The 20,216-nt window shown below is 42.0% G+C and overlaps 1 protein-coding gene across 2 annotated transcripts; it reads left to right on the top strand.

Moving 5' to 3' along the window:
* Positions 1–3,566: 3,566 nt before the first annotated feature.
* On the top strand, positions 3,567–7,624 carry LOC103718426. Of its 2 annotated transcripts, none has more exons than XM_039127988.1 (3): positions 3,567–4,041; positions 4,190–4,895; positions 6,436–7,624. In XM_039127988.1, the coding sequence occupies exons 1-3, from the start codon at positions 3,704–3,706 to the stop codon at positions 6,970–6,972; spliced, it is 1,581 nt and encodes a 526-aa protein (XP_038983916.1). In that variant the 5' UTR covers positions 3,567–3,703; the 3' UTR covers positions 6,973–7,624. The 2 variants fall into 2 exon arrangements, with proteins under 2 accessions (XP_038983916.1, XP_008805472.2); XM_008807250.4 differs by having other exon boundaries at positions 3,578–4,041; positions 6,433–7,609.
* Positions 7,625–20,216: the final 12,592 nt, after the last annotated feature.

The following is a 20,216-nucleotide window of genomic DNA, read 5'->3' as shown; positions in this document are numbered from 1 at the left end:
ACTTTAATCACTAACAGTTTATTTGTAACGATGGCCATCGAGCAAAGCTTGAGATGTTTGTGTTCCAACCTTCCCTTAATTATAAATCCAAAACAAACTGTCTTGGGATACTCACCGGATCGATCAATTGTTTGGGAAGCCACTCGCAGAGCGGATTCGATCGCTCTCAGTTTCAAAGCATCCTTGCCCGACGTTAGGGTGTGGAGCTCGTCCTACATGGTTAGAGTCAGGATGGTTGACGTTTGTTGTGCTGTCCGAGGCGGAGGGCAGTTGGGGGTAGATCTCGGCTAGATTTGGCAATTTGGGCTGCACCCTAGAGTGGCCTTATTCCTATGGAAGGTCACCTGGGGCAGGCTACCGACGAGACTGCTGTTGTGCGAGAGGGGGATGGGTATTCACCCTCAGTGCTCGGAGTGTCAGACTGATGAGTCGCTGGACCATGCTATCTTCCAGTGCCGCCGGGCCAGGAGGATCTGGATGATGGCAGGTTTCCCCATGGATTTATGGCGCCACGCGGCGGCCTTTCTTCAAGTTCTCCGACGCTTAGCCGCGGCCTCGCAGTCCAGACCGGAGATAATGCGGGCAACCTATACTGCCTATCAGATCTAGCTAGCGAGGAATGCATGGACCTTTGGCGAGGAGCCCCATACCCGAGGTGGCGGTGGAGAGAGCACAGATGCTGGCAGTGGAGGCCTCTCAGGCGATCTGCTCGGATAGATCTTTGATAGCTCAGGACATTTGGGGCTCTACATCTGCTCGTGGAGCGCCCCATATGGTGTTTTTCACCTGGGAGCTTCCACCTCTGAGTTTTTTCAAGGTCAATTTCGATGGATCCGTCTTGCAGAGCGACAGGTGTGGAGGTGCGGGCTTTGTTGTTAGAGGCCTGGATTCTAGAATGATCGCGGCTGGGGGATGTCACTTAATTGATACCTTGGTGCCAGCAGCGGAGTTGAGAGCGGCTTGGTCGGGATTGAGCTATGTTCGACGTGCTTTATTGGGGCGAAAGGTCCTCCTGGAGAGCGACTCTGCGACGATCATTAGGTGGATCCTACAGGCATCGGGTATGGTTGGCGATTACCACCCGCTGCTGAGAGATATCCGGGCTATGGTTTGTGACGGGTTGGTGATCCAGGCGAGGCATGTGTTTAAGAAGGCCAATGGGGCCGCCGTTTGGATGGCTTCCTTTGTTGCCGACCAATCTAGGGGCCATCTATGGGCAGGCGAGGCGGAGTTACCTAATGCCCTCCATAATGTTTTACTTTTTGATTTTCTAAGATGTATCCGTACACATTATGTATGATACCTCCGTTTTAGCCGAAAAAAAAAAAACAAAACAAACTGACACATGAACTATTAATTTACTCATATGAGCCTCTTAACCTTGACCATGAGATAGTGCTGCACCAATTTAAGCCAACATCGATTCCACTGAGAATTTGTCGATGCAATTTAGTCCAAATTTTTTATCGACAAAGAACTCACAAATTCGAGGTTCATTGATTGGCTTATAATGACAAAATCACTTCATGTTGATAAAGTAATTTAATGTAGTAATGCACATCTGTTCTACATGACCAAACCATGTTACTACTTTTTGTTAATATATATCACTAACTCTAAAATCACACAATTCGCGTGTCTATTTTTCGGAACAAGATTTCATATTTAATCCACTATATGCTTGTAAATCTAATATCCTTTTTCATCTCGGGATATCTAAGTTTTTATTGGCATGAACTTCAACAAAAAAAGTTGCATTATATTTCTGCAACATGGTGCATCCTTTGTTTACTAGCATGTAATGCTTGGATAGTTAATGTATTTGCACGTGCCCATGTTCATGCATCTATGTGTTGTGTGTGCGCGAGCGCACGTTATATGTATATGTATACAAAGAAGTGCAAACATAAGTATCATTCACAATTTATATTCCATTTTGCTACAAACATAAGTATACCTATCTTGTCTTTTTTTCTCGATTATTTAAAATTGGTTTTAATGAATCCTCACTCACCAAGTATTCATGCATCAAATTTCGATCCATTTCATATTTTTTCAAACATTGTTAATACCGGATGTCAACTTGATTTGCTGAATAAATATTGCAATTAGGTGCAATATACCATAAGATGCAATTCTTCATAAGGTGCACATCAAAAGGTCTGCATTGTGAGTTATTTTTGAGCAAAAGATAGGACACAGTCCAATCAATACCGGCTACATTTGCCAGTTGTGTTATTACACAAGAAACACCCAAGCTTCCTTAGTTTTGACCCATCAAGAAACATAGGGCAAATGGTTAATTTTTGACTTAACCACCTATTTTGACTTGTTTTGGATTTTGTTATAACGACAAAAGATTATGGTGTAGATGCTAGTACCGGACAGATTGTTTTGCGGGATCACGATCGTCGCAGGAGGACGGTCCAGCTACTTTTGTTGTGACTGGATTGATTTATATTATTTTATTTTATGTTGGTTGGGCTGGATCTTCTTTTTCTTCTCTTCCCCTCTGTCTCTCCTTTCCTACCTCCATCCTGCATCGGGTTGCATCTTACTTCATCACTCTTTTGCATTTACAATAGATATGCATCAATATTTGAATACAACCCGACAAATTAGCATCTTGTACTCGTATTTTCGCACGATATAATCGTTTCAAAATGACACATAGCACAGTCTAGAAGTATCAAACAAGTGTCATAGTATAAGTAATTTTGCCATAATAATGCTAGTACATATGCTGATTTTTTCCATCATAACTAACCATGTAGAAAATTTTTTGCTGGCACTGAAATAACAAATTGTTCTCCGTCGTTGTATTTATGCAATCCCTTTTTAGTGATGCTGTTAAAAAATATATTTTGAATCCACCTCTTAAGGTCAATGCATTTAATTGCATGGTTCCAGTTTTATATAATTTTGTAATACTGCAATTTTTTTTGTTCAGGAAAAAAGGAGAAACAATTCCAAGATTTCATTGTACTAGTGATATATTTTTCGATAATCATATAACATTTAAATGTTTATATATATAAAACCAGGAGATTCAACCCTCCTTCCTCTTTATATCAACTTGCCTATCCATGTATATGAAGTACACCATTCGCGATCGCGACTTCCTTTCGGGTTAAATCCCATGCACCACTTGGTCCGCTTCCAACCAAACGCCGGGAAAAGAAAAGAAAAAAAAAACACGCAATTGCCGCGCTGGAGGCTCTTCGCTCAGACCATCAAGCCTATCCGATCTCCAAATATAAATCCAACATATCAACGGTCCAAAACAAAAGCCAAGTAATCCGACGACAAGGCCGCCCAAATCCTAAAGCGGGTACATTAGGTTTTCGCCTCCGCTCATGGATATGCTCATCTTTACCTACCGAAACAAAGCGACAATTAACTCACAAAGGGGCAATACCGTCATTTCAAAAGATAACAGCTTTACTTATCGTTCAAAAAAGATAAGGTAGGCCGTGTAAAACTGCGACAGAGCATGGGCTATTTGGTAATTTGGGTGAAACCCCTATTCCTTTGCCCGAAGGGCAGTAGAAATGTCTTTCGCTCGCGTGCCCATTCTCGACCCCCTTATTCGTATACAAACCTCCGCAGCCCTTCAGGGGTAACGAGAAACGGACCCCAAAGCGAGGAACGGAGGAGACCGGGTGGAAAACCCTAGGGTTTGGGGTGTGGGATGAGATGAACCATGGTGAGATCGGGCGATCCGGAGGCGACGTCGGAGATCTGGGGAACGCTGGAGGAGCTCCTCCTCGGGTGCGCCGTGAGCCGGCACGGGACACGGAGCTGGGACTCGGTGGCCATGGAGGTCCGGAGCCGGAGCCCCTCCGCTTATCACCTCCTCCTCACGCCGGAGTGTTGTAGGGAACGGTACCGAGATCTCGAGCGCCGCTTCTCCGCCGCCGACGGGGAGATCGGCGGCGGGGGTGGCGGGCCGGGGGTGGAGATCCCCTGGCTCGAGGAGCTGCGGAAGCTCCGCGTCGCCGAGCTCCGTCGCGAGGTCCAGCGCTACGACGTTTCGATTTTGTAAAGAAATCTATGTCTCGTTTGTTTCATTTTTTTTTATTTTTTAGTCATATTTTAGTAGCGGTAGATGAAGATCTGACGGTTTTGGTCTTCCGACGATTAGATGTTTTGGAAATAATAACTTTTTTATTTATTTAATATTGTGTAGGTCCTTACAATTAAAGGTAAAAACGCTACAGGAAGAGCGCGAGCGGAGTTTCTTGGGAGAAGAAGACGAAGACGACAAGAACGGGCCGGATCGCGACGAGGAGGAAAGAAAGAACGGCGAATCACCAGGATCTACGCGCAGGAACATCCCGGGAGACCGGATCTCCGATGGAGATTCCCGCCGCTCCGGCCGCTCGTGCAAAGAGTCCAACTCCACCGATCCGAAAGATGAGGAAGAGAAACCCCGAGCAGGGGAGACGGAAGCGGCGCCCGGGACCGAAGACAGGAGAACCGATCGGGCCACCAGCGGGGACGTGAAGTCCGCCGGAGAGGCGTCCTACAACGGGAGCTCCGACACGATAGCGAAGGCCGCGGCCATGGCCAACACGGCGCGACCGCCGGCTCTGGCCGATTCCGGCGCATCCCTGGCCGAGTCGAAGGGCGGCGAGGCGGAGGCGGAAAGGGAAGGGGCGAAGGAGTCCAGCGACGTGCAGAGCTCCGCGAGCCTGTCGAGTCGGCAGCGGCGGCGCAGTGGCCGGAGGAAGGTGTTCTCCGGCTGTAGCAGCGGCGGAGACGAGCCGGAGACCGACGCCGTATCCCCTGGCGCCAAGCGGGTTCCCGCTGTATCCCAGCCGTTGATCACCTTCGTCGAGTTCATCCGGGCGCATAAGTTCGGATCCGTTTTCGAGCGCCGGCTGCAGAGCCAGGTAACTCTAATTCCTCGCGTTTCGTTTCGCGATTAATCGCATATCCCTCTGGAAACGGGGGAAAATAACGAAACCCCATCATATTTCACGTAGTTCGCGCGGGACTACGGTAGAAAGACCGAAAAGCCTTTTTAGAATCCCCTCTGTAGGAAATGTTTCAGCTTTCCCGAGGAATTTAAGATATCGTAAATAATTCTAACATATCGCGATATTTTATTGAGTATTCCGTATTTTCTTTAAGCAACGGATGACCGCCGGGTACCCCCTATTATATATAAGATTGCACGAATCTTGACGGAATATTTGACATTACACTCCGCGTATATTCTTATTTCTTACGCGGACGGTGCGTGTTGTGTGAAGGTGTAGCCATTAACCTATCAGCCAATAGGAGTTTACGCTAGCCCGGGCCCATCCGTCTCTCCTGGGTGGTTACATATCGCCGTTGCGCGAAAAGTAATGATGTGGTACAGCTAAAAATAACTTACACCCACAAACACATATTAAAATATAGAAAACCGGAAGCCGATTGCCTAACTCCGTCTGCTGACGTGTATAAACATTTCCCCCGACTCTCATAACGTAATTCCCCCAAATATTTCAATACCCAATATCGGTTTTATAGGCAAATCGCTGTTTAAAGACATGAACCCGTTTGTGCCTGCCTCTCGCTAAACACATCCTGCGAGTGATAGATTTTCAGGAGTAATATTCTCTATTTAGGGAGTTTGATATTGGTTGATCATTTCAAGATAAAAAATAATGTAAGTTGAAATTATAAGATCATTATAAACTTCAAATCACCATCCAATCCAGTAACGAAATATTCATTCTTGAGGTTGGATGTTCAAGATCATCCCAAAATTGTGATCTTAAAGACAAAAATATCTCTTATCCACTAAAAAAGAATTAGTATATACATATATTATTAATATGTTATATCAATATCATATATTATGTTAGATTATATTGATATTATATATATTATATTTATAATATATTATTAATTATATTATTGTCATATTATTCGATTATAATTTTAAATTATAGTAAAAATATATTATTGTACTTTATATTTATAATCAAATTATTTACATATTATTCTGGTTTTCCTAGTGAAAATAAATATTTTAGTTAGAAATAATATATTATAAGTATAAATAAAAATATTAATTTTATAATAATAATTAACAATTTTTTATCGAATTAACAATTTATAGGATAAATAGATGTTTTTTATGAAATATATTTCATATTTAATTATAATATATTTGACATGATTAATAAATATATTTTTATAAGATATATTACAGGTAGTTTTTTAATTATATGGTCCATGATTTGGAATTTTTAATGAAATATCAAATAGATTACCTATAAATATCTAAAAATTTTTAATTATTAAAATATAGCATATCAAATTTGATAAAAAATTAGATTATTTTTGGATAAATCTAAGACCATCTCCATGATTCTATTTCTATTTGGTCAGCAAATACCATCTATGTCGTTGTAATAAGTTATCAATTTATTTCAGAAGAGCGTCAGATACCGGAGCATGATACGGCGACACGTGGATCTGGAGATGGTGCGGGGGAAGCTCGAAGGGAGAGGGAGGAGGGAGGCGTACAGGAGCGCGGAGTTCTTCCGGGATCTGCTTCTCCTCTGTTACAACGCCATCGTTTTCTACCCGAAGAGCTCTCCCGAGTCAATCGCAGCCGTCCATCTTCGCGGGCTCGTCACGAAGGAGATGGCCGGAACCATCCGGAAGCCGGCCCGACGACCGAACGCGGAGGAACCCATCCCACCAGCGCAACCTTTTTCGCCACCGGCTGTTTCTAAGCTTAAATCGGATCCGGATCGTGCGAGCAAGGCGCTGGAGAAGCAGACCTCCTTGGTCCCCTTAACTGCTTGCCGGAAACGGAGCTCCCTCTCTGGCAAGGCTGCGGCGGCGGGGGGGTGGAAGGAGGGAAGGAGGAGAAGGAGAAGCAACGAATTGATCGGAAGGAGTGGGAGGTGGAGGACGAAACCCCGGCCAAGAAGAGGACGAATGAGAGATCTTCGGTGTCCAGGCTAAGAGGTTTGAGGAGCAACAAAACCCCTGGGAACGCCGGAAGCAAGGGCAACGGAGTATCAAAGAGTCCCAATTCTATCTCATCTCCGACCATGAAATCCACCGCTGTCGAGAACTCGATGGAAGCGACGGCGAAATCAGAGAAGAAGAACGGAGGTGACGAAACTGTGTCTGCCTCGAAGAAAAAGGGAGCGGCGGAGTTCCTGATTCGGATGAAGCGGAGCTCGCCGACGTCAAGCGGGACCCTACGGAGTACGCTGAGGAGCAGCGCTTCCTCCGGCGGCGGCGGCGGGAAGGGGGCCGAGCAGCAGAAGAAGAGAGGGCGTGGGGATGGCAGGAAGGACCGTCATTCCCGTCAGTCTCCTGGTGCTGCGGCGTCGAAGCGTGCGGTGGAGAATAGCGCCCCGGTGAAGAGGGAGCGTGGGGAGGCCGCCCAAGAGGGCGGCGGGCCCCCCCTCCTCCACCTCCGGCGAAGAAGACGAAGGATGAGTTGGGAAGGACACCGCCGCCGTCGCGGAACCGAGCGAGGAGGTGACTGAGTGGCAGATGTAAATTTATATGCTGCAGTGAAGGCTTACGTGTGATAGTAACCATTTTATGATTTATTTTTATTCTTATTATTTTCCTTTCTAATATTTTAGTGGGGGTTGAGGCATGGATGGTACCTAAGTTTTGGATACCACTACTTCTTGTCCTTTGAAATTGGGTGGCGTGGTCCTCCCATTTCAACCCTGCTGTGGGAGTCGTAACCAGGTTGGATAACAAAATAAGTTAAAAAAATTTATCACCTCAAATTGAATCAGAAAGCTTTTCAAATTAATATGTACTATTTTAGCCACTACGAGACTATGAGCAAAATTCATCAGGCCAAACTTTCGAATGCTATAATTTGGTCATACGACGTTTGATTGAGATAATCAATTTTTTTAATCGAATGATTTTTGAGGTTTACGACCGTGATGCCACACTCTTTAGGAGGCAACACCCTTAGCAATTGAGCTCCAATTTTATCATTAAGGTCTGAAACGGACCAGTCAAACCAAAAGTTTTCTTTTCAAGTAAGACCTTGTGGAGTGATTGATTAAAACCCCATTTGATTTTGATGAGCTCAAAGCATTTGAGTATATCTTGTGATTACTAATGAATTCAATTGAGTGTTTCAGTGAAAATCCTGTCCAAGTGTCTCTAGATTTGGTTCATAGTATTTTGGATAAGTTAAGAAGTCTGCTGAACCAAAGTCTGAGACTCGAGTCGACTCCCGAGTATCACGAGTCGACTCCAAGCGTATCAAGTTCACTGGCACGAGCTCGAGTCGACTCCAGACTATACGAGTCGACTCCGACTGAGAACAGAAAGAAGAACAGAAAGCCTCATCTCAGAACCTGTCAACGAGTCGACTCCTGAAGTGCGCGAGTCGACTCCAATGTTCAACGAGTCGACTCCAGGGGTAGTAAGAGTCGACTCCAAGAGGTACACAAAGAAAAGTCAGAGAGCAGTTTTCGAGTCTGAGATTCGAGTCGACTCCCAGACAGCTCGAGTCGACTCCAAGACAAGCTTCACGTCAAAAGGCAGAAGACCAACTTTCGGAAACTGAGAGCCGAGTACGACTCCAAGGAAGTTCGAGTCGACTCCAAGACTGGATGAGCCAAAAGACAGAGAATCGGGAGTTCGGCTCTGAGATTCGAGTCGACTCCAAGGACAGTCGAGTCGACTCGAGTGGACAAAATTCAAAATTGGATCCACGGACTTCAGTGGATGAGCCGACTCCAAAATTGCCAGCGTCAGCTCCAGAAGTTGGCGAGTCGACTCCGGATCAAGACGAGTCGACTCCCAGTCGTGACGGCAACTTTAATTCAAATTTGGAATAGTTGCCGAGTCGACTCCTGATCGCGCGAGTCGACTCCAACCCACCAACGGTCATATTGTCAGGCTGCGCAGAGTGTGCAGAACGGGCAGAAAAAGCCAGTTGTAACGGCTAGTTCCGTGGGGGTTGGCTTAAATAGCACAGAAGACTTGTCAGCAATGGCAGAGAACAGTCATTCCACTCCAAACTAATCAAGGATTCCCAAGCTCTGCAACGTGCTCTTCAACGAAAAAGGGAAGATCTGCATTACAGCTCCACCTACATCTTCCCAGCAATTAAAGCCTTCTCCTCCAGCATTCAAGTCGACTACACATTTGAGAGGAGACCGGAGTTCAAGAAGCCATTCCTCTACTTCAGCTTAAAAGCGTCTTGAGGGCTTCTAAACTCCTTTTTTGATTATATTGTTTTACATCTGCTTTTTGAGAAGCTGGTATTTCCTTTCTTTCTATAACTTGTATTACTTGGTTCAATCGGAGGGATTGAATCAAGGGGACTAAGGTTGGTTGGTGAGCCAAGTTAAAAACCACGTGTGTAAGGGTTTGATTGTGGAGCCCGGGAAAACAATCGGGGTTGGTTTTAGTCGGTGAGCCTGGGAAAACCGACCGAGTTCGTTGTGAGCTCGTTAAAACAACAAGTTTGGTTGTGACGCTTGCAAAACAACCGGCTATAATCCAAAGGGGGTTATAGTGAATTCCCAAGAGAACTGGGGAGTGGACGTAGGAGCAAGGGGTAGCTCCGAAACACTATAAAACTCTGTGTTTGCATTGGATTGTCTTTCTTCTTCTTCCCCTCACATCACTCACAGCACTTAGCATTAATTAAATAACTTTGCAATAGTTTTTAATTTAATCAACCACATCATTTGAATTATCTAAATTATTTAAAAACCCAATTCACCCCCCCTCTTGGTTGTCTATCTGGGCAACAAGTGGTATCAGAGCCAAAAACTCTTCCACTCAAGAGTTAAAAGATCAAAATGACAACCCCATTTGGATCTTCTCACATTGAGGGTCAGTCCACCCAAAGACCCCCTTTCTTCAATGGATCCGACTACTCATACTGGAAGGCTAGGGATGAGAATATTCGTTCCAAGCCCAAGACTATTGAGATGTGGACCATTGTTAGTGAATGGCCCATACATCCCATCCACATATTGTAGAGGGTGTTAAGGTACCCAAATTAGAAAAGGATTGGGTATGAACATGACATGAGGAAGGCACAATTAAACTCTAAAGCTATGAATGTGTTTTATTGTGCCTTTAGATAGAAATGAATTCAATAGGGTCTCTACTTGCAACTCTGCAAAAGAGATCTGGGATAGACTTGAAGTGACCCATGAGGGCACGAATCAAGTTAAAGAATCCAAAATTAATATATTGGTTCATAAGTATGAACTATTTAAAATGGATTCTAATGAGACAATCACTAGCATGTTCACTAGGTTTACTGACATTGTCAATGGCCTAAAAAGCCTTGGCAAGACTATACTAACAGTGATCTTGTCAGGAAAATACTTCGCTGTCTACAAGGTCATGGGAAGCCAAGGTGACGGCAATCCAAGAAGCTAAAGACTTGAACAAGCTTCCACTCGAAGAGCTCCTTGGATCCCTAATGACTCACGAGCTAACCATGAAGCAACACAGCGAAGAAGAGTCCTCCCATAAGAAAAAGGTAATAGCACTTAAATCTACTTCATCTAACAAGACTTGTCCTGCAGTAGCAGCAGTGAAGAAGAAGAACATGAGGAAGATGATGGTGAGGCTCTCTTGTGCGCAAGGTTCAGAATTCATCAACCACAAGAAGTCCTATCATCAAAGGAGAGGCCCCTCAAATTCTACCGCAAGGACAAAGGTAAGGAAAGGAAAACGAGGGGATTGGGTGTACGAGTGCAAGAAGCCGGTCACATAAGAGCAGAGTGCCCCTTACTGAAGAAGGGGAGTAAGTACAAGAAAGAAGAGCTCTTGTCACTACACTATCCGACTCCGACTCATCATCCTCCATCATCAGATGATGAACAAGAAGAGAAGGCCAATTTCGCTTCATGGCCAACGAAAACGAGGTAACTTCCGATAGCATCTTGACTTTTCTTTGATGAACTTTATGATGCATTTAATGAGTTAATGGTAGAATATAGGCTATAAATCTTAAGAATAAAGAACTGAAAATAGCTAATCAATCATACCTACATAAATACGATAAATTAGTTAAGGATAAGACTTAATCACCAAAAAAATATTGAACTTAAAACAAACAACCAACTTTTAACTCAAAAGACTAACACCTTAACTAAAGATAATGAAAAACTAACTAAGGAATTTTCAGAACTTAAAAATATAAACAAACCTTAGATAAGGATCTTACAAAAGAACTTAATGATTAAAAGCAGAAAATCAAACACTAACTAAAGAACTTAACAAATACAAACCCTTAGTGAAAAATTTACATATAGTTCTGAAAAATTAAACATGATACTAAATATCAACGAGCAGTATTAATAAAGCGGGTTTAGGGTATAAACCAAGAAATAAACCAAAAACTCTTAGTAACTTCTTTGTTAAAGCTGGAGAAACTAAAACTAAGAAAATAACCTGCTTTTGTTGTGGAACTATAGACATAAGGCAAATGCATGTGACTATAGGAAAAGTAAAACAAAAAGAAAAATTAAAAGGGTATGGGTTCCAAAGGAACCAACTTGACTAACCATGAAGGACCCAAAAAACTTGGGTACCTAAGATGACATATTGCTTGTGTAGGAGTGTCTTGCAGCCAAGGTCAACAAAAACCGCTGGTATTTGGATAGTGCTGCTCAAGGCACATGACGGGTGATAAAGATCAATTTTTCACCCTTGAAGCTAAGAAGGGAGGTGCTGTGACTTTTGGAGACAACAACCAAGGTCATATCATTGGTATTGGTAAAGTTCAAATCACCCCTTCTACTTTATAGATAATGTTAGATATGTTGATGGTCTTAAGCATAACTTGTTAAGCATTAGTCAATATGTATATAGGATATGATGTTATGTTTAAACCATCACTATGCATTATAACAAATCTAATGATAATAGTTTAGTTTTTAAAGGATTAGACGTGGAAATGTATATGTTGTAGACCTAGAAGATCTGCAAAACATAACCAATGTCTAGTTGTAATGAAACTAAAGATAATGATGCTAGTTGTTATGGCACCGGTAAGTTAGGTCATGCAAGCATGGACACAATAACTAAACTAGTTAAAAGAGACTCCGTGATAGGTTTGCCAAAATTAAAATTTGAAAAGAACAAAATATGTGAAGCATGTCAATTTGGCAAACAACTAGGAACTTTAAATCCATAAAATGTGTCTCTACTTCTAGGCCTCTAGAATTACTACACATGGACCTATTTGGTCCAACTAGAACAACAAGCCTAGTGGAAATAAATATGGTCTAGTTAAGTAGATGATTACTCTAGTACACATGGGTCATGTTTCTAGCACATAAGGATCAAGCATTTCTTTTTTAAGAAGTTCCATAAGAAGTAACAAATGCTAGAGAGTCTTCAGTCATAGCATTAGAAGTGACCATGGGACCGAATTCGAAAATCAATCATTTGATGAATTTGTAGTAAAAAGGGGATAACCATAATTTCTCAGCACCTAGGCACACCAACAAAATGGAGTTGTGGAAAGGAAGAATAGAACACTAGAGGAAATGGCTAGAACTATGTTATGTGAAAGTAACCTCCCTAAGTACTTTTGGGGAGAAGCCATTAATACCTCTTGTCACATATTAAATAGAGTTCTATTGAGACCCATTTATAAAGAAAACACCTTATGAACTGTGGAAAAACAGAAAACCAAAGGTTAATTATTTTCATATTTTTGGATGTAGGTGTTTTGTGCATAATAAGGGAAAGATAATCTTAGGGAAATTTGACCCTAAATCTGATGAAGGAATATTCTTAGGTTATTCTACAACTAGTAAAGCCTATAGAGTATTTAATAAAAGAACCTTAGTCATAGAAGAATCTATACATGTAGTATTTGATGACTCTAGTGACATCTCCTCTAGTAAGAAAGTTAATTTTGATGATGATGTTGAAATAGTTGAGGAAAAGATAGATGAGATGGATTACAAGATGATAATCAAAAGTTGATTGAAGAGAAGCAATCAAAGCCAAGAGCTATTGTAGATCATTGGGCTAACAAAAGCTGGAGGTATGCCTCACCGGGCATCCTAAGAACTCATTCTAGATGATCCATCTCAACCGGTTAGGACTAGAGCTTCACTAGAAATCTAAATAACCATCTACTTTTGTTTCACACTTTGAGCCCAAACATATAGAAGAAGCCCGAAAATGATGTAAATTGGATAAATGCAATGCAAGAAGAACTAAACCAATTTACTAGAAACAAAGTGTGGGATTAGTAGAGAGACCTTCTAAATATCCAATTATAGGTACAAAAATGGATATATAAAAATAAGCCTAGATGAAAATGGAATTGTTATAAGGAATAAGGCTAGACTAGTGGCAAAGGTTATAATCAAGAAGAAGGCATAGATTTTGATGAAACCTTTGCTCCCGTAGCTAGACTTGAGGCTATTAGACTATTATTAGCATATGCATGCTCTAAGGATTTCAAACTATTTCAAATGGATGTAAAAAGTGCATTTTTAAATGGGTATATTAATGAGGAAGTGTATGTAGAACAACCTCCTGGTTTTGAAAATCATCAATACCCTAATCATGTGTATAAACTGAACAAAGCACTTTATGGATTAAAACAAGCACCTAGAGCATAGTATGAGAGACTTAGTAAATCTTATTAGAACATGAATTCTCTAGGAAAAATGTAGACACAACATTATTTCTGAAAAAGCAAAATAAGGAGATGCTATTAGTACAGATTTATGTTGATGATATCATTTTCGGTGCTACTAACAATCGCCTCTGCGAAGAGTTTGCTGATTGATGCAGAGTGAGTTTGAGATGAGCATGATCGGAGAGCTGAACTACTTCCTCGGGCTTCAAATCAAACAATCTGAAGGAGGCATCTTCATCAATCAAGCAAAATATGTCAAGAAGATGCTCAAGAAGTTTGATATGGAAGGAAACAAATCAATCAGCACCCCCATGAGCTCATCATGCAAATTAGATCAAGATGAATCAGGTAAATCTGTAGATCAAAAACTTTATAGAGGTATGATAGGATCTTTACTATATCTTACTGCAAGTAGACCTGATATTATGTTTAGTGTTTGCATGTGTGCTAGATATCAGGCTAATTCTAAAGAATCACACCTAGCTGCAGTTAAGAGAATTTTTAAATACTTAATAGGAACTAAGAACATAGGGCTATGGTACTCTAAAGAATCTAGCCTAAACTTAATAGGGTACACAGATTCAGACTTCGCTGGATGTAAGCTTGATAGAAAAAGTACCAGCGGGTCGTGTCAGTTTCTAGGAGAAAACCTAATCTCATGTTTAGCAAGAAACAAAAACTCCGTTGCATTATCCACTGCAGAAGCTGAATAGTTGGCAGCCGGGATTGTTGTGCTCAAATCTTGTGGATTTAAACAACAATAGAAGATTATGGCATAAAACAAGATAAAATCCGCCATTAATTGTGATAATACAAGTGCCATAAATCTAACTAAAATCCAATTCAACATTCAAGAACTAAAACACATGAGATAAGACATCACTTCATAAGAGATCATGTATTGAATGTGATGTGTCACCTCCAACTTTGTTTGTACTGATAATCAATTAGCAGATATTTTTAACAAACCCCTAAGTGAAGAGAGGTTTTAGCGTGCTTAGGAGGGGATTAGAGTGATTGATCCATCCTAGTGGGAGTTTCCACTAGATTAATTGAATTTGATGATTAGAATGCGCGTTTAAAATAGAGTTTACATCCAATGATCATCAAATCAGATCCCAATTAGGTGATTTTCCCTCATTTGGCACGGTTATAGCATGACTTTAGGTGCGTGCCAAGGTTAGAGACGACTCGAGTAAGTTTCAGAGCCGGCTCCTAAGGGGGAGTCGACTCGCGCATTGCGGGAGTCGACTCGCAAAGATGGCAGCTGAGGGGAGTCGACTCGCACATTGTCGGGAGTCGACTCGAAGTCTACAGGCGCATAAGGAGAGTCGACTCGCGCATATTCTGGAGTCGACTCGAGGTCGAGTCGACTCGCGACTCAGGGGAGTCGACTCGCAGTCGGGATCCGACTTTTAACCCTAGGTTTGTCGTTTCGCAAACACTTTTCTTTCAAGCCGCCACTGTTCAAAAAGCCCTAGAGCCGACTCCTAGGTCTTCCCCGATCGTCTCCAACCTCTGTTCGGTCGATTTTTCACCGGTTCTTAGGGTTTTCGTCCGTTCCTAGGTCGTCTCCGGTCCGTCCCGAGTCTCCTCCGTCGACCTTTCTCCGTCCTTTAGGTGTTTCTTCCCGTTTAGGTCAAGATGCCTCGTAAGACCGTGGTTAGAAAGAGGTCCCGTCCCGAGGCCGGTCCCGAGCGGCGCTCCAAGGCGCGGCACGATCCCGCGAGGCAACCACCTCCGGCTCGTTCCCCGCCTAGGGCGGTCCCGCGAGGCCATTGGCCGGGAAGGTCGTCTCCACCGGGAGGTATGTCGATTTCGACTTCCTCTCCCAGGAAGGGTTCACCATAGGTGATAGGCTTAGAGCCCAGGGCTTAGAGTTCTTCCTTACATTGGACCTCCCCACATATCCAGGGCTCGTTAGAGAGTTTTACGGTACCGTCCATCGGGGAGATGGGGGTATCGAGGGCACAGTAGCCGGTGTCCCTGTGTTGTCACGGAGGATCTTATTGGCTACATCCTCCACCTTCCACTAGTAGGGGTGGCTCCCGCACACCCTGAGGATAGAGTTGAGGCCCTTACGGTCGTCTTAGGGCATCCACCTCAGTCCCCCCTAGACGAGGTATCTGCTAGCTCACTTCCTGTTGAAGTGAGAATCCTTTTGAGTATTCTGTCCAGGTCTGTCTTCCCTAAGACAGGAAGATTTGATTTTGTAAATGAGAGGGACCTAGCTATTATGTCTTACATTCTTCAGGACACCCCGGTCAACTTCCCCAAACTCATATATAGGTATATGTGTGAGCCCCTAGATAGACCTAGGCTCACCCTCCCATACAGCATGATTTTTACTCTTCTCTTTAGGGAGTACGAGATTCCCATTCCTGAGAGGGAACCCTCTCGTGCATTGCGATGGACAGATCGCTTGTGTACGGGGACCATGCACAGGATGGGGTTTCGGAAGAGAGAGGGGTATGGTTAGGAAGTCTACCCTCACCGCTCAGACCACCAGACCTTCACCCAGTCCTGAGCCCGATTCAGACTACCCAGACCTTCCAGACCATCCAGACCTTCCATCCACTCCTCCTGCTCCTACCACCTCCGCCGGACCTTCCTCCTCGGCACCACCCTCTATGGCGGTCCGGATTGATCCTGAGCAGCTCCGGGAGCTGCGACAGGAGATAGTCAGAGAGTGAGGATGAGTTGCTTCGGGAGCTCCGAGGTGCGGTGCCTGCTCCCACTCCTGCACCCGTATCTTCTCAGTTGGTCCCTGTTGCCCAAGGTGACAAGCCAAGAGGGGGGGGTGAATTGGTTTCTTCTAATTTTCGGTGCTTTAAACGTTTTCTCAATATAAGTGCGGTGGATGCTTTCTTAAGCTATTAGAATGATTTAAACTAGTGCAAAGATAGAAGATGATGCAAGAATAAACGGAAACACAAGCACAATACAAACACAACAATATATAGTGGTTCGGTGCTCTCCTTAGCACCTACGTCCACTCCCCAAGCGTCCCCTTGGGAATTCACTATAATCTCTCGGATTACAGTTGGATTGTTTTCCGGGCTCACAATCCAAAAACCTTTGTTGGTTTACGGGCTCACCAACGAACCTATACACTTTGGTTTTCCGGGTTCACCAAAAACCTTTGTTGGTTTTGCGGGGCTCACCAACGAACCTTTACACTTTGGTTTTCCGGGTTCACCAAAAACCTTTGTTGGTTTTTGCGGGCTCACCAACGAACCTTTGCACTTTGGTTTTCCGGGTTCACCAAAAACCTTTGTTGGTTTTGCGGGCCTCACCAACGAACCTTTGCACTTTGGTTTTCCGGGTTCACCAAAAACCTTTGTTGGTTTTGCGGGCTCACCAACGAACCTTTACAAAGTATTTAACAAATGAAAAGAAAAGATTTAAACTCCTAAATGAGCATATAAAGCAATATGAACAACAAGAAGAGTTAGAAAGAAATTATCGCTTTGAAGTCGCTTTGCTCTTCTTGGTCAAGGAAGCTTCACTCTTCAATGGGGGAAGGAGCTCTTAATGCCTCTTTGAATCTGCTCAATCCCTTCTTTGATTCTTGAATGAAGCTCTTGATGAAGCTTGTCTTGCTAGGGTTCTCTCTTGAATGCACTTGATGTATTTTCCCCAAAAGCTTGCTTCCTCTGATGAATACTCCCTCTTAAATACTTCTCCAACCTCCAAATAGTCCTTTCTGACCGTTGGATTGAAGAAACTAGCCGTTTATAGCCGTTGGGAGTCCAAAAAGCATTTCTGCATAACTAGCCGTTATGTTCAGCCCGTGTTTGGGTCGGCTCAATCTGTCCTTGGGTCGACCCAACCTTCACTTGGGTCGACTCAACCATTTCTTGGGTCGACCCTCTCAGAAAACACAGAAACTTGAAATTCAGCCTTCTGTTGCCTTGGGTCGACCCAACCTTTCTTTGGGTCGACCCAAGGTCAGCTTCAGAAAATTCAGAGCCTTGAATTTCAGCCTTTCTTCACTTGGGTCGACTCAACCTTTCCTTGGGTCGACTCAAGATTTACTTGGGTCGACTCAACTTCTTCTTGGGTCGACCCTCTCAGTAAATCCAGAGAGCATTCTTCCTTTGCATTTTGAGGTTCTTTGGAGTTGGGTCGACTCTTGCTTACTTGGGTCGACCCAACTCACTGTTCATTTGTGCTGTTTTTGCAGGAGTGTGCCAGATGATTCCTCGATGTGCCGGGGTCGACCCAATCAACCTATGGGTCGACTCAATCCACACTTTGCTGCATTCTCAAGGTTAGTTTCATCCAAATGAACAAGACCATATATATATTTCCAATTAAGCAAATGTACTGAGAGCAATGAACTTATAAATGAAGTATCAATTTTAACTTATAGCATACTCTAGAGAATTGCTTGTTAATCATCAAAATAACACTATCATCCTCAATCTCCCCCTTTTGATGATTACAAAATAAAGAGTATAAGCCTATTGATACTTGTCTTTAAAATCAGTTTATAAAAGGGATTGAATTTCAGAATTTCAGCTTTTCATATATATAAGTGAAATCTCCCCCTATATCATTCAAAATTTGCCAATTTGATTTTTTGAATGGCTCCCCCTTTCATTTATATTCATTAGCAATGAAACTTCAAAATTTGAGATAAAATAAGAGTTTCAGCTTATGTATCGTGGTGAGAAAGGAGCGTGCCAAATTCTGAATTTATATGTGCCAAATTCTGGAATTATGATAGAAATTTTTGATTTGATGATTTTCATTGTTACAAATTGCTCCCCTTAGATATGTAAGCTTTCTTATATGATTTTCAATTGTTTTCCCATTTATTTTCTTTTCTTTTCATAACTTCTTTACTCACTCTTTCTCACAAAAGTAATACTCTTTCTCTTCCCTTTATATACTCTTTCCTTCTCTTCTCTTTTATATACTCTTTCCTTCTCTTATCTTTATATACTCTTTCCTTCTCTTCTCCTTTATATTACTCTTTCCTTCTCTTTCTCCCCTTTTTGTTATCATCAAAACATATATATGGGAAAAGATGCAATAAAGACAAACTTCAGACTTCATTGATCAAAATAGGAACATTTTCATATATTAATGCTCAAAATGATGAAAAGTACAATGTTCCACAATCAAGATTAAAGATATAAGGGAAAGACAAGATTCATAAGGGAAAAAGCAAGATACATATGAGAAAAGGCAAGATACATACGAGAACTAGATTTCTAGCCTAGGCTCTAAATATAGATGCTAAGATCAGCCTATGGAGACTCTAATTGAGAGTGGGAAATAGGGTTTTCGGAAGAGGACAAAGGGTAAACAGTGCCCTAGATAGCTCACGGGTCCCCCTTTTAACAGTGGGGTCCCGACGTTGGGTCGACTCAACGTTGGGTCGACCCTATTCTGGGTTGGGTTGACCCAAGTGCAGAATTTTTTTTTCTCTTCCGTTTGCTTCTAAAATGTTTTCCTTGCTTCCAATCCTTATAAACTCTTTATGGGACAATGATACATAAGTAAGGAATCTATAGATTACAAGTTTGACTCATGTTTCATAGGTTTTTTAGAAATGAGAGGAATGTATCATGAGATTGCTTGCTTCCTTTTATATCTCTTCAATAAGACGGATCACATATGCCTAATTTCCTCCTTAGCGTGCAGAATCTATCTTCACTCAAGGGTTTTGTGAATATGTCGGCTAATTGTTTTTCAGTGCATATATGTTCATATGTTTCCATTTTGCACATGATCCCTAATAAAATGATATCTTATTTCTATGTGGTTGGCTTTAGGAATGAGATATTTAGAATGTAAGCCAGAAGTGATCTCTAAATGTAGATTCCAAAGATAGTTTTGAAATCAAGTGTAGATGGAATCTTTTTCATGTTATTTCAAGAAGTATCAAGAATAATATTCAAAGAAAGGCACGGATAAAAATCCAACATTTTTTTTTAATATATTAAGTATATAGCAAAATGAGAGCAATCTAATTAATTTCAGAGTATAATATAAGAGCAGATAAAGATCAAAACTTATATACTCGAAAAATATAAGATTATGTTGAATCCTTAATTCTTAATGACTTCAAAGTTCTTTCATGATATAAAAGTATTGGGGCATAGATACCAAAACATGAATTTATGCAATGTAGGATACATTAAATTTAGGGCTTTGAAAGTTCTTTTAAGGCTCTCTTAAAGACTTTCTTTTACTCCTTTAAAGATCATAACATCAAAATCAATTAAAATGAATTGGCTTAGGATTGAAACACTAAGGTGCAAGCCAATAAGAACTCATAAGTAGATTCAAGATAAATTTTCGATACTAAGACAGACGGAATCCTTGTCAATTAATTTTCAGAAATAAATGATTTACCGATGAATACAGATGGAAATCCAACTTTCAAAAGATATTCAATAAAGCACATAGTTTAATACCACTTTACATTTAGTATTCTTTGTCTCATCTTTAGATGCGAATTTATACGATTAAGTTCTATATGATCTCTCCCTCTGAAATTTTCTTTCTCTCCCTTAATTAATCATTCCATTTGAGAGTTTAGAGTTTGAAGATAATTTTCAATAAAGAG

This window comes from Phoenix dactylifera, chromosome 1 (genome assembly GCF_009389715.1).
Source record: "Phoenix dactylifera cultivar Barhee BC4 chromosome 1, palm_55x_up_171113_PBpolish2nd_filt_p, whole genome shotgun sequence".
Classification (NCBI taxonomy): Eukaryota; Viridiplantae; Streptophyta; class Magnoliopsida; order Arecales; family Arecaceae; genus Phoenix; species Phoenix dactylifera.
Note: the sequence above shows the minus strand (reverse complement) of the source record. Positions and strands in the feature narration are given on the sequence as shown.